The sequence below is a fragment of the Falco cherrug genome, chromosome 20, assembly GCF_023634085.1.
Source record: "Falco cherrug isolate bFalChe1 chromosome 20, bFalChe1.pri, whole genome shotgun sequence".
Lineage (NCBI taxonomy): Eukaryota > Metazoa > Chordata > Aves > Falconiformes > Falconidae > Falco > Falco cherrug.
In genome coordinates, this window is record NC_073716.1 from 392914 (window position 1) to 411071 (window position 18158).

Consider the following 18158-nt stretch of genomic DNA (forward strand, 5'->3'; position numbering starts at 1 on the left):
TTTCTAAGATTCAGCAAGAGATACTTTTTTTTTTTTTAATACAACAGTGAATGTACCTAAGCCCAGGCTCCAAAGACATTTAGTGAGGCTAAAGGCCTAGAGAGATTTCAATAGATTTAGTGAGATCTTCAGGGCCAAGAGATTTCAGGCAGCTAACTCTGCTGACATCAGTGGCAATCTGCAACCTATATATATATATTAAATAACCGAGGATTTCAAAAACAAACATCACTGTTGTGTGATTTAACGTGACATTTCAAGTCATCGGGCATTTGCTAAACTTTCTTCTAATGTAGTATCAGGAAATTCCTCATTTCCTACTTAGAAAATACTGACAAGAGTTAAACTGCAAGTCTGTCTTAAGAAACTTATTAAAGAGAGCTTAACCCAGTGGAGATCCTACACCAGTTTTGCACCCTGAAGAAATCACTCCCTCTCTTTCCACGCCAATTCTCAATTTCGGGAGCTTGCTCAGGTTGAAACAGCTGTTTCATGCACTGACATCTAGTGGCGATGCCAATACGGAAAGCACCTGCCAGCATACGCAGGCCTCCACTTTCACCTCCCTTTTGTGTTTTTCCCTAGAACAGAGCTGCAGTTTCAGCTCCAATGAACACCAGGGCTGGAGCTTCTTCAGTACCAAGCACTGGCCATGGCCAAGGGCTGTATGTGAAGGACTGTACAAGTTAATGAAAAAACAGGTTTTTATTTCTGCTATAAGTCTAAGATTGGGCTGGATTTTGAACTGCAGCGTAGCAGCAGCAAGTTAAATCCTTGCAGTCTGTTCTAGTGGTATATACACACATACAGAAAAGTTCTTGCAACCTGTGCTGTGGTCATAACATGATCTGGTTTTTGCTCTTATATGAGAGCATGAGACAGTTTTAGCAAATACAAGCCCATCTTCCCTTGTCATTGCCCCCTTCCTCCACACACAATGGATACTCTAGAATTACATCAATTCAGTGTTCAAACTGAACAGATGAATTACACTTCACATTACCGTTTTAATTATCAGAAGACTATAAAACTGCACGGGGAACTGGATTCCTGGCTTCTGTTCAAGTTCTGCCACCTCTAGGAAAGTTATTAAACACCACCCACTTCTGTTTGCTCTGGTTTCCTACCAACATCCTGTTGGTGGTGGTAAGTGCTGCTAACATGCATCAACATTAACAACCTATTTCAGACATAAGCTTCAGTAACACCTAGAATCTCTAATTAATACTCTCTTTACCTGATACAATTAAGCACTATAGCTCTCATAACACGGAGTTTTTGATAGAGAATCCTTTACCTACCACCAACAGGCAACTATTTCAATGGGATGTAGTAAGTGCGTAACTTTTCACAGTTCCTGTATTCTTTAGTCTTTTTTATTCAAGCAAATCTGCACTTGAATTCAGACATTTTCAAGGCCCGAACGTGTTGTTACAACCCATCTTGAAGCTAATTGTCATTTTTCTACCACAAGCAGATTCCATTTAATGCAAGAAAAAATACAAGATGAAGTTGCAATCTACAAGCTCTTTGAAATCTTTTTTATTGCTCGTAACTGTCCCATGTTTCCATTAAAGCCCTTCATCAGTTTGCAGCATTAGAATCATTCACTCTTGTGAGGACTGAGCTTTGTCTCACGGAAAATACATGGGAGATGAGCAACTACAAAGTGTTTGGACTAACTCCTCCCTTTTCTTTCCATTAGGGAATACTGCACTACTTTTCTTTGTTCCCATTCTTCTTGCCATTTGAGGCGATGCTTTAGTTCATCCCAGATTTATCTTAAGTTAAACATTTCATGTTATGCTAATAACTTGAGAGCATAACATTCGTTAGCCTAGCAATACATTTGGGCTTAACTGCAATTTGAAATTCTACAAAATTCCAGGCAGACTTTTCTTTTTCTTATGAAGTAGGAAAAACTCATGCATTTGTGCAGCATTGTTTTCTCCTGCAGCTGCCTTTCAGTAGGTTTCCAAATTGGCTCACTGAAATAACGAAACTTACTGACTTGATCATGCATCCATAGTTTTCATGGGCTTAATATGTACTATTTTTAGATCAAACATACACTTATTTGCAACCAATGCATACACTCCCACTTCACATACCACACACACTGCTTCCCATTCCTCTGTGCTTTGGCAAAAACAGAGGTATTTCATCTCAACTTCTTCAGAACGTTTGCCTTTCAGTATTTCACAGGAGATTGGATACACCTAGAAGCAATAACAATTTGGAATAAGAAAAGTGGTATTACTTGTATGACTAAGGATGACATACACTCATGAGGATTATAGGATCAGGCCCTGAGAATGTAATAATCCCTAAAGATAACAGTAGTTTGAAAAGAAATCATTGTGTTTGATCTCCTCAGATCTTTTTATAAAGCAATACACTGGTGCTCATAGACTGCTTTATCACATTAACGTTTTGATATATGATGTTTAACCAGCTACCGGGCAGGTCATATCAGACTCGGGGGAGGGGGGCAGGGAAGACCCCCGGGGGTGGGTGGCTGGAGGGAGGGGGGCACGGCAGACCCCGGGGGGGTACCACACCCGGCAGCCCCCGGCCCGCACTGCCCCGGCCAGCCAGAGCCGCCTCAGCAGCTCAGGGAAGAGACACGACCAGCTGATATTCGCCCGTGACAGAAATACACAGGAAAAGCTTCACCCAAAACACACACGCCCCGCGACGATATTTTGAGAGCGGAAAAATGAACTAACGACAACAGCCTCTCCGACCAGGAGCCCGCTGCAGCGCAGCCCTGCGAGGCCCGCCCAGGCCTGCTAGGCCCCCGCGGCGGCCCGCCCCAGCGCGGCGCCAGGGCTCGGGAACGGCCTCTCCCTCCAGCTGGCCGCGCACAGAGCAGGCGGCAGCACCCCCCTTAGCAGAAGGGGGGCCGGGAGCCGGAGGCGCGGCGCTCCCCGCCTCCGCCTCAAGAGCAACGGGGACTCACCGCCTTCCTCCACCCAATCACTCCATGGACCCGGCGGCGCGCCTCTGCCCGGCCCCAAAATGGCCCCAGCGGGAGGGCTCAGGCTGCCCGAACCCAACATGGCTCCCTGGGGAACACAGCCGCTCCGGTCCCCGGGAGCCCGCTGACTTCGCGCCGAAACCCAAGATGGCCGCCGCCGCCCCAGCCCCCGCTAAAAGCCCTCAGCCCGAACCCAAGATGGCCGCCGGTAGCTTCACTGTCAGCGGCGGCACCGCCGGGACACTCGTCAGAATCCAAGATGGCAGCCCCCGCTGGCATGGGACTGGCTCGGGGTCACGTGACGGGGGGTGTGGGCCGTGTCCCGGCGGAAGTGTGAGGGACCGAGCAGGGAACTGGGACTGGCGGCAGCAGGCTGGCGCCGCCGGAGCAGAGGTGCCGCAAGACGGGAGACACGGCTGTCACCACGGAGCCCGCCAGCGCTAACACGGCGGCGACTGCCGCTTCGCGGGCCGGGGGCGCCGGGGACCAACCAACCTCACTGCCCCCGCCCAGGATGCCGCGCAGGAAGGTGAGCGTGGCTGAGGGACTGGGGAGGCACCGGGCAGGGGACTGGCGAAGCTCAGGCCGTAGCTCTCCCCCGTTTTCCACCCCCTCCGCTACCTCTCATGGGCACAAAACCGGGGGGAAAATAGCGGCCTTCAGCCCACTGCGCCCGCCTCGCTCGCTTCCTGAGTGGCTGCCACACGGGCATGCTGGGCGCTAATTGGCCATCTTGCTCGTCACTCATCGCCCCCAACGGTTACCGTTTCCCCTCCCCCGCGCCTGCAGCTCGGCCCGCCTCTTGGTTTTCCCGACTGGGCAGGCAGTTGGAGAGCTGTTCACGTATTGGTCGGACTGCCTTTCCTGGCTGGCCGCTGATTGGCTTCCGGGGCTGCCGATCTACGCCCCCAACGGTATCCTCCCCGCGCGTGCTTTGCTTCTCCCCCTCTCCCTTCCCCCATCCCACTCCGCCCACCCCCCCCACCCCTCCCCTCCCCTCCCCTCCCCTCCCCTCCCCTCCCCTCCCCGGTTGATGTTTCACTAGGCGGGAAGCTTGCAGTGATAGGCTGGCGGCTGCCGTCAGTCACGCTCGGCGGCCGCGCTTTGTTGCTGTCTTAAGCTATCATTGGCGGGTTCTCCCTTTCGGCTCCTCCCATGCACGCTGTGATTGGTCGGGACCGGCGAGTCTCCGCTGGGTGCAAAACAAAGCGGCGCGGGGGCCGCCCTCGCGCCACCCGTGCGCGCGGGGCCTCGGCAGAGCCCCAGCCCCTCCCCTCAGGCGCGCGCCGGCCTCGGCGCCTTCCCCTCGGGGCCGGCGGCCGCGGGGTGCCTCCGCCCGCGCCCCATGGCTCCGGCCGCTCTGGCCGACACCTGTGGGCGCCTCCACACTCCGGCTGTCGGGTCAGGGCTGTCGTGCGGGGGAGGGATCTTGAGAGGCCTGGTGGCTGCCCGCCAGCTCCCGGGGCCTGCTTCCCTCAGGGCAGGCCGCTGCGTGGTGCAGGGGGCCGCGCTGGTGGGCCAGGACAAGGTGAACGCGGCTGCATTCGCGGCCTGTTCTAGCGCAGCCTCTTTGCTGAGTGCCCTGCTTTTCTCTGCCCTGCGTTGCTGAGTGGTGATGAGCCAGTGTGGCCGTTGCTGGAGCCCATCTGTTTGCTCCACCAGCTGCTCCCGCGGTGCCTGGTGCTCTGCTGTTGTGAACAGGCAGGTAGTGCAGGAGTGTTGTTGGCTTGGCAGGGTGATCCGAGAACGGTCAGTTCATAGCATTGTCCAAACTAGCCCTAAACTTGATTTACCTTTTGCTTTAAATAAAATCCAGTGCTACAGTTATCTTCCTTAGTGGATCAGTTTGCAGAAACTTGTTATTATAGAAGGCACTGTCTGACACTGCATATTTATTGAGCTAAAATATCTTCTCCAGAGTAAATACACTTGACATTTATTAGCTTGCATGTGTCATTGTGTCAGCTTGAATTTATCTATCTAGTATAAAATAGTGGGGGGTTTTAATAGTATAAATAAAATATGCAAGTTTAAATGCTCCTTTGCTAATGTCTGGGTCTGTGGTGTCACAGAGGAACGCAGGCAGTAGCTCAGATGGAACAGAAGACTCTGATTTTTCGACTGATCCTGAGCATACAGACAGCTCTGAAAGTGATGGCACATCACGACGATCTGCCCGTGTGACCCGTTCCTCAGCCAGACTCAGTCAAAGCTCTCAAGGTAAATGCTTTATTTTCTTAAACAAAGGAAAGAAAAGCAGCCTCTTAAGCAAAACAGGCTCAATGTACTCCATATTCCTGACCTTTAGAACTTAAATGAGTGGAGTTTATACCTAAATAAAAATATTTAACGTTTTTCATTTGCTATTAATGAAGCACAGCAAAAAGCAGTCTTTATATGTGCATATTGCACAAATGAGTTAATATAGTCTAAAGATTACACTGGTGGTGGAAGTCAGAACTCAAGTATCCTCAGTTCAAAAAGTAAAAACATCTATTTGTTAAAGAAAGTAGGAATCAAAACACCATGATTCTGCTGCCAGCTTTGCCTGATTTTTCTGAGAACTCTAAAAATTTACTTTCCGTCTAGACAGTTCTATTGGTACTGGAGCCAAGCTAGAGAGAGGGTGTTTAGAGGTGAAAGTTGGTTTTCTGGTTTTTGGGGTTTTCTGTACTACAAGGGAAGATGTATTTTCATGACTTGCTGGTGCTGACCCTACTCTGCAATAAATGTAATCAACATATTGCCAGTTATTTTGTATGCTTTGGCATCAGTATTGTAAGAGGAAACATTGAATGTGTCCGCCTCCTCATTTTTAGTGTAAGTGCAGTCATTCTTGGCTGTTTGTTAATAAGCTGCCATCTGGCATCAAGGGGAGGAAATGACAGTAACTTCTTTCCATTGCTTGATGTATACGTTTTGATAAAGAATCTTGTTTTGCAAAAAATTATATTGCAAGTAAGAAATATATGTACATGATCATCTGGTGATTAGGTCTTAAAAACAAGAGGAAACGTGGTTGGGTGTGTATGGGATGTCTGTGAGATTTTAGGATTATGAAAGCATTATTTTAATGCAAAATAATTGTTTTATAGTCTATGAGCAGCATAGGATCACAAAACGACACACAGGGCTCCAAATATAGCTCCACACCAGAAGCAATCTTGCTATTCCCAAGGGTTATCTAAACACTGATAACCTAACTATCAGAACTAATGGTTCTTTAGCTTTCCAAATGGAAGCTGGTTTGTAATTACTAGTTAAGTCCATAGAAAGCTGATCTAATTCCAGATTCCTGAGTGTTGGTAAAAGTGTCAAAAGATTTAAGCTCAGAAGAATGGAGCATGTCTTTGTGATGATGTGCAGCCATGAGCGGTAGGACAGAACTCTATGTTGATACCAGCTATCAGATGTTGGTATTACAGACTTCAGAGCACGTGCGAGGTGACTCTTTTGACTTACAGTGCTTATTGTGGGTGTAATTATGGTGTTTCTATGGAATTAGATTCCAGCCCAGTTCGTAATCCACCATCGTTTGGAGCAGAAGAGCCTGTCTATTCTACAAGGAGGGTAACCCGCAGCCAACAGCAGCCTACTCCTGTGACTCCAAAGAAATACCCACTCCGGCAGACTCGCTCATCTGGGTCAGAGACTGAGCAAGTGGTTGACTTTTCTGACAGAGGTACATAGGGTGCAGTGAGGCGTTGAAAGTTTGCAAAATGCTGTTGGAAAGAGTGTGTGACTCCATTCTCTGAGGGCACAGTATAATATCCTGAGGACAGAGCGTTTGAGACAGCTGTCCGGAGTTGCTTTACATATTTTTTTTGAAAGCTTTATTTCAGACAAATTTGTAACATCTTGATCCTTATTTAGACACTAAAAATGCAGCGGATCACGATGAGTCTCCACCTCGTACCCCCACCGGGAATGCCCCTTCCTCAGAGTCTGATATTGATATCTCCAGTCCAAATGTATCCCATGATGAGAGCATTGCCAAGGACATGTCCATGAAGGATTCTGGAAGTGACCTGTCTCACCGCCCTAAGCGCCGCCGCTTCCATGAAAGCTACAATTTCAACATGAAATGTCCCACTCCTGGTTGTAACTCTTTAGGTAATTTCAGCTCCAGGATTAATCTGTTGGGTTTTGCCTTCCTGCTGTGATATTCAAAGTCCCACTCAGCTGAGTTTATGCATCCTAACAATATGCACTTAATTATGATCAGGAATATTACTGAGAAGTAGGTACAAAGAAGGGATATGAAGCATATTTGTAGGTATATTCTTTCTGGAGGTGTTTTCTGGCTAGGAGTGTTTGGGGGATGCTAGGGTGAAGAACAAGTTAGGAGTATGGGCACAGGTGTGGGAGGAGAATGCAGAGTCTTGCAGGTAGGGTGCCAGTCTCTGCCAGAAGCAGGTTTTCAGAAACAAATTTTTGCAGACCTCAGATATGTGTGGCTGCTTGCATGGACTGCAGCTTTTGAGTTAGTGTGGAAAAGGTTTTCCTTCTTTGTTCTTAAAGCTTCTGCCATGAACCACGAAGCGTGCTCCTTCTGTCACACTGGTAAACTGAGCATGCTCCTTGAGAAGGTCATATGAGGGATCTGCCCATCTTGAGTGCTTTTTAAACATCTTTATGATCATATTTTTTAAAAGGTGGTGTTTTTTTCTGATCCTCTGCAGGACACCTAACTGGAAAACATGAGCGACACTTCTCCATATCAGGATGCCCACTATATCATAATCTCTCAGCAGATGAGTGCAAGGTAAATAAGTCTTTTTGTTTTATCTTCCTTACCAATTTTTTTGAACAAAATGCCAAGACCTATCATTTATGAACAGAAGATAGAGTTAACATATTTCAGCTGATGTCTTTAGCTGTAAGACAGTAGCATTTGTGCGTCAAATCATCTGTGAATTACAGTTCAGAAAACTCACCAAAACAAGAGAAGGAAAAGATGAAGCCTTTGATAGTACTTTGCTGCAGCATGAGTTTTGGCTTCCAGGTGCGAGCCCAGAGTCGGGATAAACAGATTGAGGAGAGAATGCTGGCCCATCGGCAGGATGACAACAACAGGCACGCCACCAGACACCAGGTAGGCAATCTGCACTTAATAGAGTGGCTGCTCAGTTTTCAGTGGGAAAACTTCAGCTTGTCATTTCCAGCAGCAATGATTTTAACTTGATCTTCCTTCTTCACTTCAGATAAGCTGTTGCAGTGAGTCCTGGCACGCCCATTAGTCATCTCCGATTTGTTTCAGCAAGGGCAATTCATTGTATTCCTCAAACGTGAGACTGGAGCACCTAGCAAGAGCAGAGAGGTGGCATTGGCCAGTAGTATTTACAAAGGAGGCTGGAGCTGTTCTCAGGATGACCTTTTCTGCGTGCTTTAATATGTAGGACAAGAGAATTCCTGCAGCACTGTAAACTACAATTTTGCTCTGACTAAACAGAAAAGAATAAAACCAGGGGAATTAAATTTTTCAGTTCCTGCATCTTGGACTTGAGTCAAGATGACTTAATGAGTCAGCTTGAGCTTTTCCCTATGATTAAGCAGCACATAAGGAGTGCACCCTGTCTTGTGGGACTGAGGTACACTGGCAAAGGCAAGCTGTGGTATAAAGAAAAATTTCCTATTTTACATGCTGATGTTGTACCTGCAGTGCCCTCTTATTAGCACGGGATTTGGTTCAGAGGCAGCAAACATCATAAAATGAAAGCCAGGACAGAGGTCCTATAGGGCGGGAAGGTAAAGAAAACTTTAAAGTGGATGAAACCTAGTGAAGGTTTCCACCTCTGCTTTCTTTCAGGCACCAACAGAGAGACAGCTGCGTTACAAAGAGAAAGTAGCTGAGCTCAGGAAGAAGAGGAACTCGGGGCTAAGCAAGGAACAAAAAGAAAAATACATGGTAAAAGCAATGACTTTATTCTTTCATTCCCTCCTGTCTGGAATGAGACCACTAAACAGGAGTTTGGCTTTCCCAGTCATCCTGCAGCATTCTCAGCTAAAAAAGCTGCAAAATCCAACAGTTTAGCAGCACCATGGCAGCAAAACCTCCTATTATTTTATTGTTCTAGGAGCACAGACAAACCTATGGCAATACTAGGGAACCTCTGCTTGAAAACTTGACGAGTGAGTATGACCTCGAGCTTTTCCGAAGAGCACAAGCACGGGCATCTGAGGACCTGGTGAGAAAAATCACATAACAAATGTATTTGTTAGAAACGTGAACGCTTTCTGGGTTTTGTTGTACTTGTGCAGATAGAATCAGCGTTTGTGAGAAGAGCAACTACAGCCCAGCCAAGTCAGCCAAGTTACACTAGGGATAACATTTAAGTGCCACTCATTCAGAGGGTTTGCTGAAAGTACAGCTGGTGTTAAGCATTTGCAGTCATGAATGCTGCAGTGCCTGCAAGAGGAATAATTAGTAACAGTCCCATTTAATAGGTGTTCATTTTCAGTGAAAGAGTGGACAGCTTCAACTGTCCACTGAAGGAGTGATGATAGCAGAAGACAAAAACCATCTTGACAGCAGCCAGTGACTGTGGAATGGAGCTCAAAACCTTGTAGGTGCTTTCCAAACCCACCTTCCATCTCCAGACATGAGCCAAAAGATACTCTGATGGTTACCAAGTGACAGTTGCGTGTGGGGTATCTCTGAGACAGAGCATTAGGCTGTATCCTTTCCCTACAGATTAGGAAAGAAGCGTGAAGCGGCAAGGAGTTTACATTGCCTTCATGACAGAAAGAATATGATCCTAGTGTTGTCATGCTGCTAAGTGCTGATTCACAAGACAAATCCTGGTGAAAGAACAGTCTGTACCGTGCTGCTTGTGGACAGGGCTCAGACTGTTTTGACTGAGGAGGTCTGTGGGATGGGTCATTAGATGTTGTCACATTGAAGGATGAATTTAGAAGACTTGAAGTGAATGATGTCCTTGTGGGAAATAAATAGGGTCCCCTTCTCTACCTACTTTTAATATTTTTTTTTAAAAAAGTAATTATCCATTTTTTTTCATTCATAGGAGAAGTTGCGGCTCCAGGGCCAGATCACAGAAGGCAGCAATATGATTAAAACAATCGCTTTTGGCCGTTATGAGCTGGATACCTGGTATCATTCTCCCTACCCAGAAGAGTATGCTCGTCTGGGACGTCTCTACATGTGTGAGTTCTGTCTCAAATATATGAAGAGCCAGACAATACTGCGCAGACACATGGTAAGGGTTAGGGTAGAGCTGATTCCCAAGTTTTAAATCTGATGTCGGCGTGTAAACATTTTAAAACATTATCGTTGTTAACTCTGTTGCTCACTTTAGGAGGGGGGAAGACTGCATGTTTCCTGGTATACCCAGTAGCTGTTGTAACTTTTTCTGCCCTTAAAACAGGAGTGTCACCCTAACTTTGTTTTCCTGTCATAGGCAAAATGTGTTTGGAAACATCCACCAGGTGATGAAATCTACCGCAAAGGCTCCATTTCGGTGTTTGAAGTGGATGGGAAAAAGAATAAGGTAACAACTGTGATCATTAGGTCAGTCTTGAGTGTGGAGCCTATTTTTGAGATGTGCCAGGCACTGCTTTTCCTGTAAAGAACCAGGATGCAAATGGCCCTTTCTCCCTCTTAATTGCAGAAAGGCTACTAGAGTCTGATCTGTTCATTCTTGCAATTCTAGCAGCAGTTTTGTCTGCGTTTTCTTTGTGGTTATTCCTCAGCCCTGTTGTGCTCCAGCAGTTCTGTCTGTTGTCTCCTACTATGGTTGGAGATACGTGTCAAGATCTCTTTCTGAAAGTTAGTGGGAAGATTACTGTGCTTGACCTCAGTAGGTTGCTACTGCCCATCTCCCATTCACTGTGGTGAATACTCGGTGAAATTTGGGTTAGAGTGGGAAGCAGCCTAAATTTGAAGGTGACCTCCTTAACCTTGAATTGAAGGGTAGAACATGCATCTGCAGCTGCAGATACAGTGCTAGGTAGTAGCACCATGCTTGTGCCCTGTCTTGCGTTGTGTCTGGTCTTGAAGGTTTCAGAGGAAAGAACAAAGAAACAAATGCAAAAGCTAAATTCTGCACTGCTGGAAGTTGGGAGGAATCTTTGATATTTACCGGAGATAACCTTGAAGCACTGGATTAATGCAATATAGTGCAAGCAAGCAGAGATCCAGCCTTCTGCTCCTCTTCACTGGGGATGTGGTGTTTAGAGCATTCAGAGATGAATATCACAAATGTCAATTCCCAGCCTTAGGAGGCTAGGCTTATCAAGTTTCATCACAAATGGAATTGTTTCCTGACCCAGCTGCTCTATTTGAAAGAGTGTATGTCATTTCTCAGATGAATCAGAACGTTCTTGTCATTTCCCATGTATGCCTGTTTTTGTCCAGTCTTGGATGTTCCTCTATAATAAACTGGTGTATTCTGTTATTTTGCTTCTAGATCTACTGTCAAAACCTGTGTCTGCTGGCAAAACTTTTCTTGGACCATAAAACACTGTATTATGATGTTGAACCCTTCCTCTTCTATGTCATGACTGAAGCTGACAACACTGGCTGTCACCTGATAGGATATTTCTCCAAGGTTAGTTGAAAATACATACATATGCATTACTGCCTCTCTAGAATGAGATTTAGGACACAATTATCAGTACTGAATCTCCCCTCAGAGTTCTTGCAGTCTTGGGATTTGTTGCTTTTAGGAATAGATGAAGTTTCAAACCGGATCTGCATAAATTGTTCATACTTTGCTGCAGGGATTGGAGGTGTTTTGCTGTAGCATCTTTTGTCATTACTAACAAAAACCAAATCAGCTCAAATGAACTGTTGTTGCTAGGAAGCATAGTGGTGTCTTAAATATAGGCAAAAGAAAGGATAAAGAAAATGTAGAGAATAAGTATTAGTCAGCATGTTTTGTTTTTTTTTTAACAAAGTACTTGAAGGAATAAAAATTCTTAGGTGGAGAAACTGGGGCATAACTCAAGTAAGTCACTGGCTAAGCTTAGAATAGGAGCCAGTTTTCTCAGCTGTTTTCTCAGACATGTTGCCTACCTAAAAAGTAGCCAATCTGTTTGTTTAATCTCTGCCGCACATGAGTGAAATACATTTCCTGGTTGTTGTTACTTCAATACAGAAAAAGTTACTACCCTTCTGGACATGGTGATATCATGCAATGTAGCTTAGAGGTTTCAGTCCGTGAAATTCTGTAGGTAGGAGAATACTCTCCCAAATAAAGAGCAGGCAACTATATTCCTTAAATAACTGAGTCAAAACTGGATAAATATCTAAGAAAAAAAAATGTTCTAAGGAAAAATGGCCTTGATCTGCAGATAAGTGTGTCTGAGTTGTCTTTATCTGAACATTTCAATGTGCTTATAATGCTGCTGTGTTGTGGTTTAACTTCAGCTGGCAACCAGGTACCACACAGCTGCTCGCTCACTCCCCCCGTGCCCAGCAGGATGGGGAGGAGAATCAGGAAAAAGGTAAAATGCAAGGGTTGAAACAAGAACAATTTAGCAATTGAAATAAAATAATAATAACAACAACAACAGTAATAATAATGAGAAGGGGAGAGGAATAAAATCCAAAGGGAAGGGGAAAAAACCCCAAGTGATGCCCAATACAGTTGCTCACCACCTGCTGACCAATGCCCAGTCAGTCCCTGAGCAGTGATCAACAGACTCAGACCACCTCCTCCCAGTTTATATACTGAGCATGATGTTCTGTGCTATGGAGTACCCCTTTGGCCACTGCGCATCAGCTGTCCTGGCTCTGCTCCCTCCCAGTTTCTTGTGCCCCTCCCGCTTTCTTGTGGGCAGGGCCTGAGAAACTGAAAAGTCCTTGACTTAGCATAAATATTACTTAGCAACAACTAAAAGCACCAGTGTGTCAATAACATTGTTCTCATAGCAAATCCAAAATGCGGCACTGCAGCAGCTACTAAGAAGAAACTCGTATCCTGGCCAAAACCAGGACATGCTGTTATGTCACTTTCCTGTTGCATGTAAACCTGGTAGATGACAGAGGTGGTAGTGAGGGTGTTACCAGTTCCTCAGGTACAGCTCCATGGCCAGCCATCCTAGGCTTGAAATTGTGCACCAAACACCCAATTTAAGGGCTAATAAAGTAAGACATTAAGCCAGGTTGGTAGCTGAAGGATGATCATGTTACTTGTTGTTAAGCAGGTTTTTCTACTGTTGCTGCTTTCACCTTGTATTGTATCAGTTGCACAGGCTTGTTCCGTTTGTTGGGATTATGGTATACCCATCATTTGTACAGATCTAGACCTGTTAATCTGTCCTCTCTGTTCTTGTTTTTAGGAGAAGAATTCTTTTCTCAACTATAATGTTTCTTGTATCCTGACAATGCCTCAATATATGAGGCAAGGTTACGGCAAAATGCTCATTGACTTCAGTAAGTAGAGAGAGAGAAATTCTACAAACATTATTCTGCCCAACGTGACAATTTCACCAAGAAATCTAACGTATTGATGGTGATGGTTGAGCAGTTTTCATTATAGCCGGTTTCTGCGTGTGCTAAAGAGGGTGACAGTTTAGGAAAGATAAATAGGTTTTCTTTCCTTTACAGGCTACTTGCTTTCTAAAGTAGAAGAAAAAGTTGGCTCTCCAGAACGCCCTTTGTCTGATTTAGGCCTCATCAGCTACCGTAGTTACTGGAAAGAAGTTCTCCTTCGTTACCTGCATAATTTTCAAGGAAAAGAGATCTCTATAAAAGGTATGATTTTAAGCTAAATAAGCTTGTAGTGAATTGGTTCAGGAACATACCTATGCATATCACTGATTTTCCTCAAATATGAGGCAGGTCATGCTTGATGATTCATGCAGATGTGCAACAGCATAGTTAGTGGAATATTCCTGTAGTTGGGTATGGCTCCTTTCCAGTCCTGCCACGGTTAAAATACTAACACTATTTGGACCTCTTTAAATAGCATTTTTATGATTATGGCACCTAGGAGTGTGCAGCATTTCATAGAGATCCCAAGGTAGTTCTGAAGAAGGAGCTGTCTTTCAGAGGATTACGCCTTAACTTGGATCCTAAAATTGTATCACTAAATCATTGTGATGTGTAGGCTGGCTTTCAGTTTTTGGGTGAGCTGGGCTGTTTCTGTACAGCTCTGCATGGCTTGTACCCATAGCCCATGGCTCTTCAAGCTCTTTGCAATCAATTAGTCTTCAAGAGTGAAATAAGCAAAGGCAAGTTGTATAGCAGTGCTGTAGTTAACCAGGGTGGACAAGGGGTGCGTGCAAGCCGGCAGCAACAGTAACACTGCATGTATCTCCTTAGTATGTGTGAGGCATTTTGTGTGTACCCCTTCAAAAGGAGTTGCATAAAACTTGGAGTTGGAAACTTAACAGTTACAGGCTATTACAGAGGAATTTGTTTCTGCTCTGACATGAACTGATACTGGTTTGCAGAAATCAGCCAGGAGACTGCAGTAAACCCTGTGGACATTGTTAGCACGTTGCAGGCACTTCAGATGCTCAAGTACTGGAAAGGAAAACACCTGGTCCTAAAAAGACAGGTAAGATTTGTGATAGCTATTTCTGTATTTTTGTTTCTTTATATTTAGCTGTTAGATTCACGTGAACCTGCCAAAATCAGCATTGCCTTTGCATTGTGCTGGATTTTCTAGCCTTTTCATTCTAGTGGGGGAGCACTGTAATTTTCAGATGCAGTAACTGATAAAATACGACATGGGCAACCAACCTGATTCTTCAGTAGCATAAGAATATGATGTATTGACCTTCCTTTTCTGATGTGTGGAATAACGTTGCTCATTATAAGTGGCTTTTTAGGGGAGCAATGGATCAACGTTCCCATCATGGTCCTCATCGTGCCTGCCCTTTATTGGGCAGCCAGATGACATAAAAGTGAACTGAATTAATGGAATCCCGAATGAGTCCTGTTTGTGTCCTCATTAGATACAAGACAAATGGTTTATAAATTTCAAAATGTGACAGCTTCTCTCTTTTGTTTTCTGCTCCCTGAGACTTCACTTTGTAGATGAATGTAGCCTTATTAGTGTAATTGGAAGGGCTTCTAGAAAGCTCTGTGGGGGAAATGTTATTTTTGTCACACTGTGCAGTTAGTAGGCTAGTCATCTTCAGATTTGTGGACTTAGATGTGTGGTGGTGTACCATGGATAATTCTCCACATGGATCATTTGTTTTAATCTGCTCTTTCATGCTCTTTTCCTTAGGATCTGATTGATGAATGGATAGCCAAAGAGGCAAAAAGATCCAACAGCAATAAGATAATGGATCCCAGCTGTTTGAAATGGACCCCTCCTAAGGGAACTTAACTGTCTATCACTCCTGAAGCCAGTGAACCCCAGCAGTAGGAAGTACCCTAGGGATCTCTGTTGTATCTGTTGCTGTTGTGATTGGCTGGTACAGTACCCTCCTGAAAGATCAGTTCCCCTTGGTACTGTTCTGGCCCAGATCTTTTGTGCACACCACAGACGCTAGTTCTGAGGAACTTTATGTTTCGGCCTCAATGAGGTTGCAAGGATTGGATCTGTATAGGACCCAAACGAAGCTCCTAGCAGCACTGGCCCAAGGAGTTCTGGTATCTGGTACTGTACCTGTCCAGTCACTGGTCTTACCCTCATGTTCTTATTCCAGTGAGGTTGTATTGTGTCCTATAATCTGATTGTTTCTTCCTTCAGGTTCCTTGCGTTCTGAGTAATGGAGATAATTTCTGTGGCTTTTGAACAAGGTCTAATGCTTGTTTGGGGAAAGTCTGGTTTTCCAACAAGCTGCAGTTACACTGACTTCAGCATTTTTAACTAGTCCTGTTTGATGGCCTGTTCTATTCCATGTATCAAATAGTTTTAGTAAGGTAATGTGCCACCTCTTTCAGCAGTGTTTTCCATATAACATAGCAGGTCTTCACATGGTTAATATTGTACAGTCAGAAACTTGCATATCTTGTAACTGAGTGGTGTGATTGTTTGTGTTACCCTGGAGGAGTCAAGGCTAAGTGTGTGAGAACATCGTGGTCTGAGATGTTTCAAAGAGTTGCTCTTGGTATATGCTCCTGGAGCTACTACAGTACCGTATCTGTTGGAGAGACCTCCGATTATAAGTTACTGTGTTTTCCTGGTTTATCTCTTGGAGTTAGTAGGTTCCTTTACACAGAAACACGCATGTTCAGTGTATTTCAGTGGAGATATTTTTCCCAGAGCAGTCTTCCCTGATTTGTAGGTCTCTTGGTATTGGAGAGGATTTTTTCCCTCTAGACTGAAGAAACAAAAACTTTAGGCAGATGTTTGCTAACCTTGTCCAAACAGCCACAGAAACTCTACAATGCAAATATTGTCAGTCGTTGGATTGCCTACAGTGTACATTCTGTGCATCAGTGGCAGCTCTGGTTAGCTGTGTGGATGGTATGCTTCTCTGACAGTGCATCCTTGTTTGTCTTTGTAAAACAAAAAAGAACTTTTACTTCCTCTCTTCCATCAGCACCGCCGCCGGAAGAAACTATCTTACAATGGCTTTCAAGTATAACCACTGCCACAGGTTTCCTACATGGCTCCAGTGTGATTAACAGGGGGGGACAATGCTGGGGTGGATGATGGCAGCATCACACAGTGCCGATTTCATTTAAACCTTCCAATGCTTCCTCACTGGATGGTGTCTGAAATGAAGCACTTGCATTGTGCCAGGAGGTAGGAGCCATTTCCTGTTAATTACTGACCCATCCTAATGTGGAAAAGTTCTCTATTGCTCTTCTGATGGTTGTCTGCCTTTCTCTGCCTCCTTGAAAGAAAAGAAAAAAAAAAAAAGGGATCATCAGTACATGATGTAGACCTTGTGGGCATTACTGAATTTTGCTGTCTCACACCCTTTGCTCCTGTATTGTAACTAACTACAGATGCTCATGAAACTATCCAACAAAGTAGATCTGTTGTGGAGTAGGGAAGAAGGCCATTCTTGTGCAGAAGCTAAACCCTGTTCCCATGACATGGTAGAATGTGCTGTTCTTATATCTACTTCTCAATAAAGCATGTTCTCTGCTCAAGTTTATGCAGCCTTTTTATTTTTTTTCATTCAGATGCTGTTGTGCATCTCCAGTTAAGTGAAACTGCTGCTTTATGTTGCAAGGGACTAATTTGGAACCCATCTTTCTCCCTGGTGTATTAAGTATTGTGACTAGCATGACCTTGAGGTTGAACCTGTCAGAAATAGCCTGTATTGTGTGTTCATTCGAGAGCTCATTGTGCACAGGAGGCTACCATGAGGAATATATGGATGTTGTCAGATACTCGCAACTTACATACGTCATGCAAAATGGAGCATCTGTCAACCTGAAGTTCATTGAAGAAGGAAGGAGTTCTCCTAGAAGTGATGGCCCTAGATTTTTAGCCTTGCCTTCTGTGTTCCGTGACCAGACCTTCTTGTACTGTGGGAGGACTTGGGACAGTGAAGTCGCTGATCTTCAAAAAATGGTGTTTGAAGTTCAGCACATCTTTCAGACATCTTGAGTCTTTGATTCAGTCTCTGATATAAAATGGTTAATTACGCATACCTGCTCCAGCTTCTTCCAGAGATTCTGCTTTCCTACATAACTCAATAGGAGTTAAGAAGAATTAGGGAATGTTTTTGGACTTGGCTCTAAACTGCAGAGAGGCCGCCTGATGTGTTGGTGATCACGGCCTGGGACTCAAGATACTCAGCTTACAAAGAAAGAGAGCGAAGTAATTGAGATAGAATACCTTGGTAGTCTTGTTCCCATTGAGATGAAAATCAGGGATACCTCCCTGAGCAACGATGCTTTTTTACTCAAGTCAGATCAAGGTTCTTCGTAGTTCTGTCCTGTTTTCCTTAATAAGACAGGTGTTTTAAGCATTTGATTTGAGAGCATTTTTACTACTTTGAGCACCATTTTGTACAATACCCGTTGCCTTTTTGCTGCCTTTTTGGGCTTTTTTTGTCTCTTTTGTTGCAAGTACAGAGAGGCAGTGTGATTTAGTTTGTAGAGAACTGGGCAGAGATACAAGAGGATAAGGGTTTTATTCCCCACACTGCTCTGCTGTGTGACAGCCAGCCCCTCTCTAAGCCTTTGCTTCCCTCCAGTCCTGATTCAGTCAAGTCTGTGTTGTGACTTCTCTGAGGCAGCGACTGTCTCCCTGTGTATGTACAGTTCTTAACACGATGGGGTCCCACGCTTGAC

At 44.8% G+C, this 18158-nt stretch overlaps 2 protein-coding genes across 6 annotated transcripts in view; one reads left to right on the forward strand and one right to left on the reverse strand.

The window, feature by feature from the left end:
• Positions 1–3197, reverse strand: part of FAM117A (family with sequence similarity 117 member A) — a 32330-nt gene extending 29133 nt beyond the window's left edge. For 3 of the 4 annotated variants that reach the window (XM_055697854.1, XM_055697846.1, XM_055697844.1), the window contains exons 1-2: positions 2963–3123; positions 2112–2219 (exon numbers count right to left, since the gene is read on the reverse strand). The gene's annotated coding sequence lies outside the window, so the exon portion shown is untranslated. Of the gene's footprint in view, positions 1–2111; positions 2220–2962; positions 3124–3173 lie in introns of those variants that run through there. The other variant, XM_055697845.1, reaches the window with a different exon arrangement.
• Positions 3198–3294: 97 nt separating this feature from the next.
• Positions 3295–17006, forward strand: KAT7 (lysine acetyltransferase 7). 2 transcript variants are annotated; one of them, XM_055697840.1, is made up of 15 exons: positions 3295–3509; positions 5053–5200; positions 6486–6662; positions 6854–7093; positions 7663–7745; positions 7986–8075; positions 8790–8888; positions 9058–9168; positions 10006–10197; positions 10399–10488; positions 11407–11547; positions 13283–13376; positions 13551–13697; positions 14399–14505; positions 15184–17006. In XM_055697840.1, the coding sequence occupies exons 1-15, from the start codon at positions 3495–3497 to the stop codon at positions 15283–15285; spliced, it is 1836 nt and encodes a 611-aa protein (XP_055553815.1). In that variant the 5' UTR covers positions 3295–3494; the 3' UTR covers positions 15286–17006. The 2 variants fall into 2 exon arrangements, with proteins under 2 accessions (XP_055553815.1, XP_005439456.1); XM_005439399.3 differs by lacking the exon at positions 3295–3509 and having other exon boundaries at positions 5014–5200.
• Positions 17007–18158: the final 1152 nt, after the last annotated feature.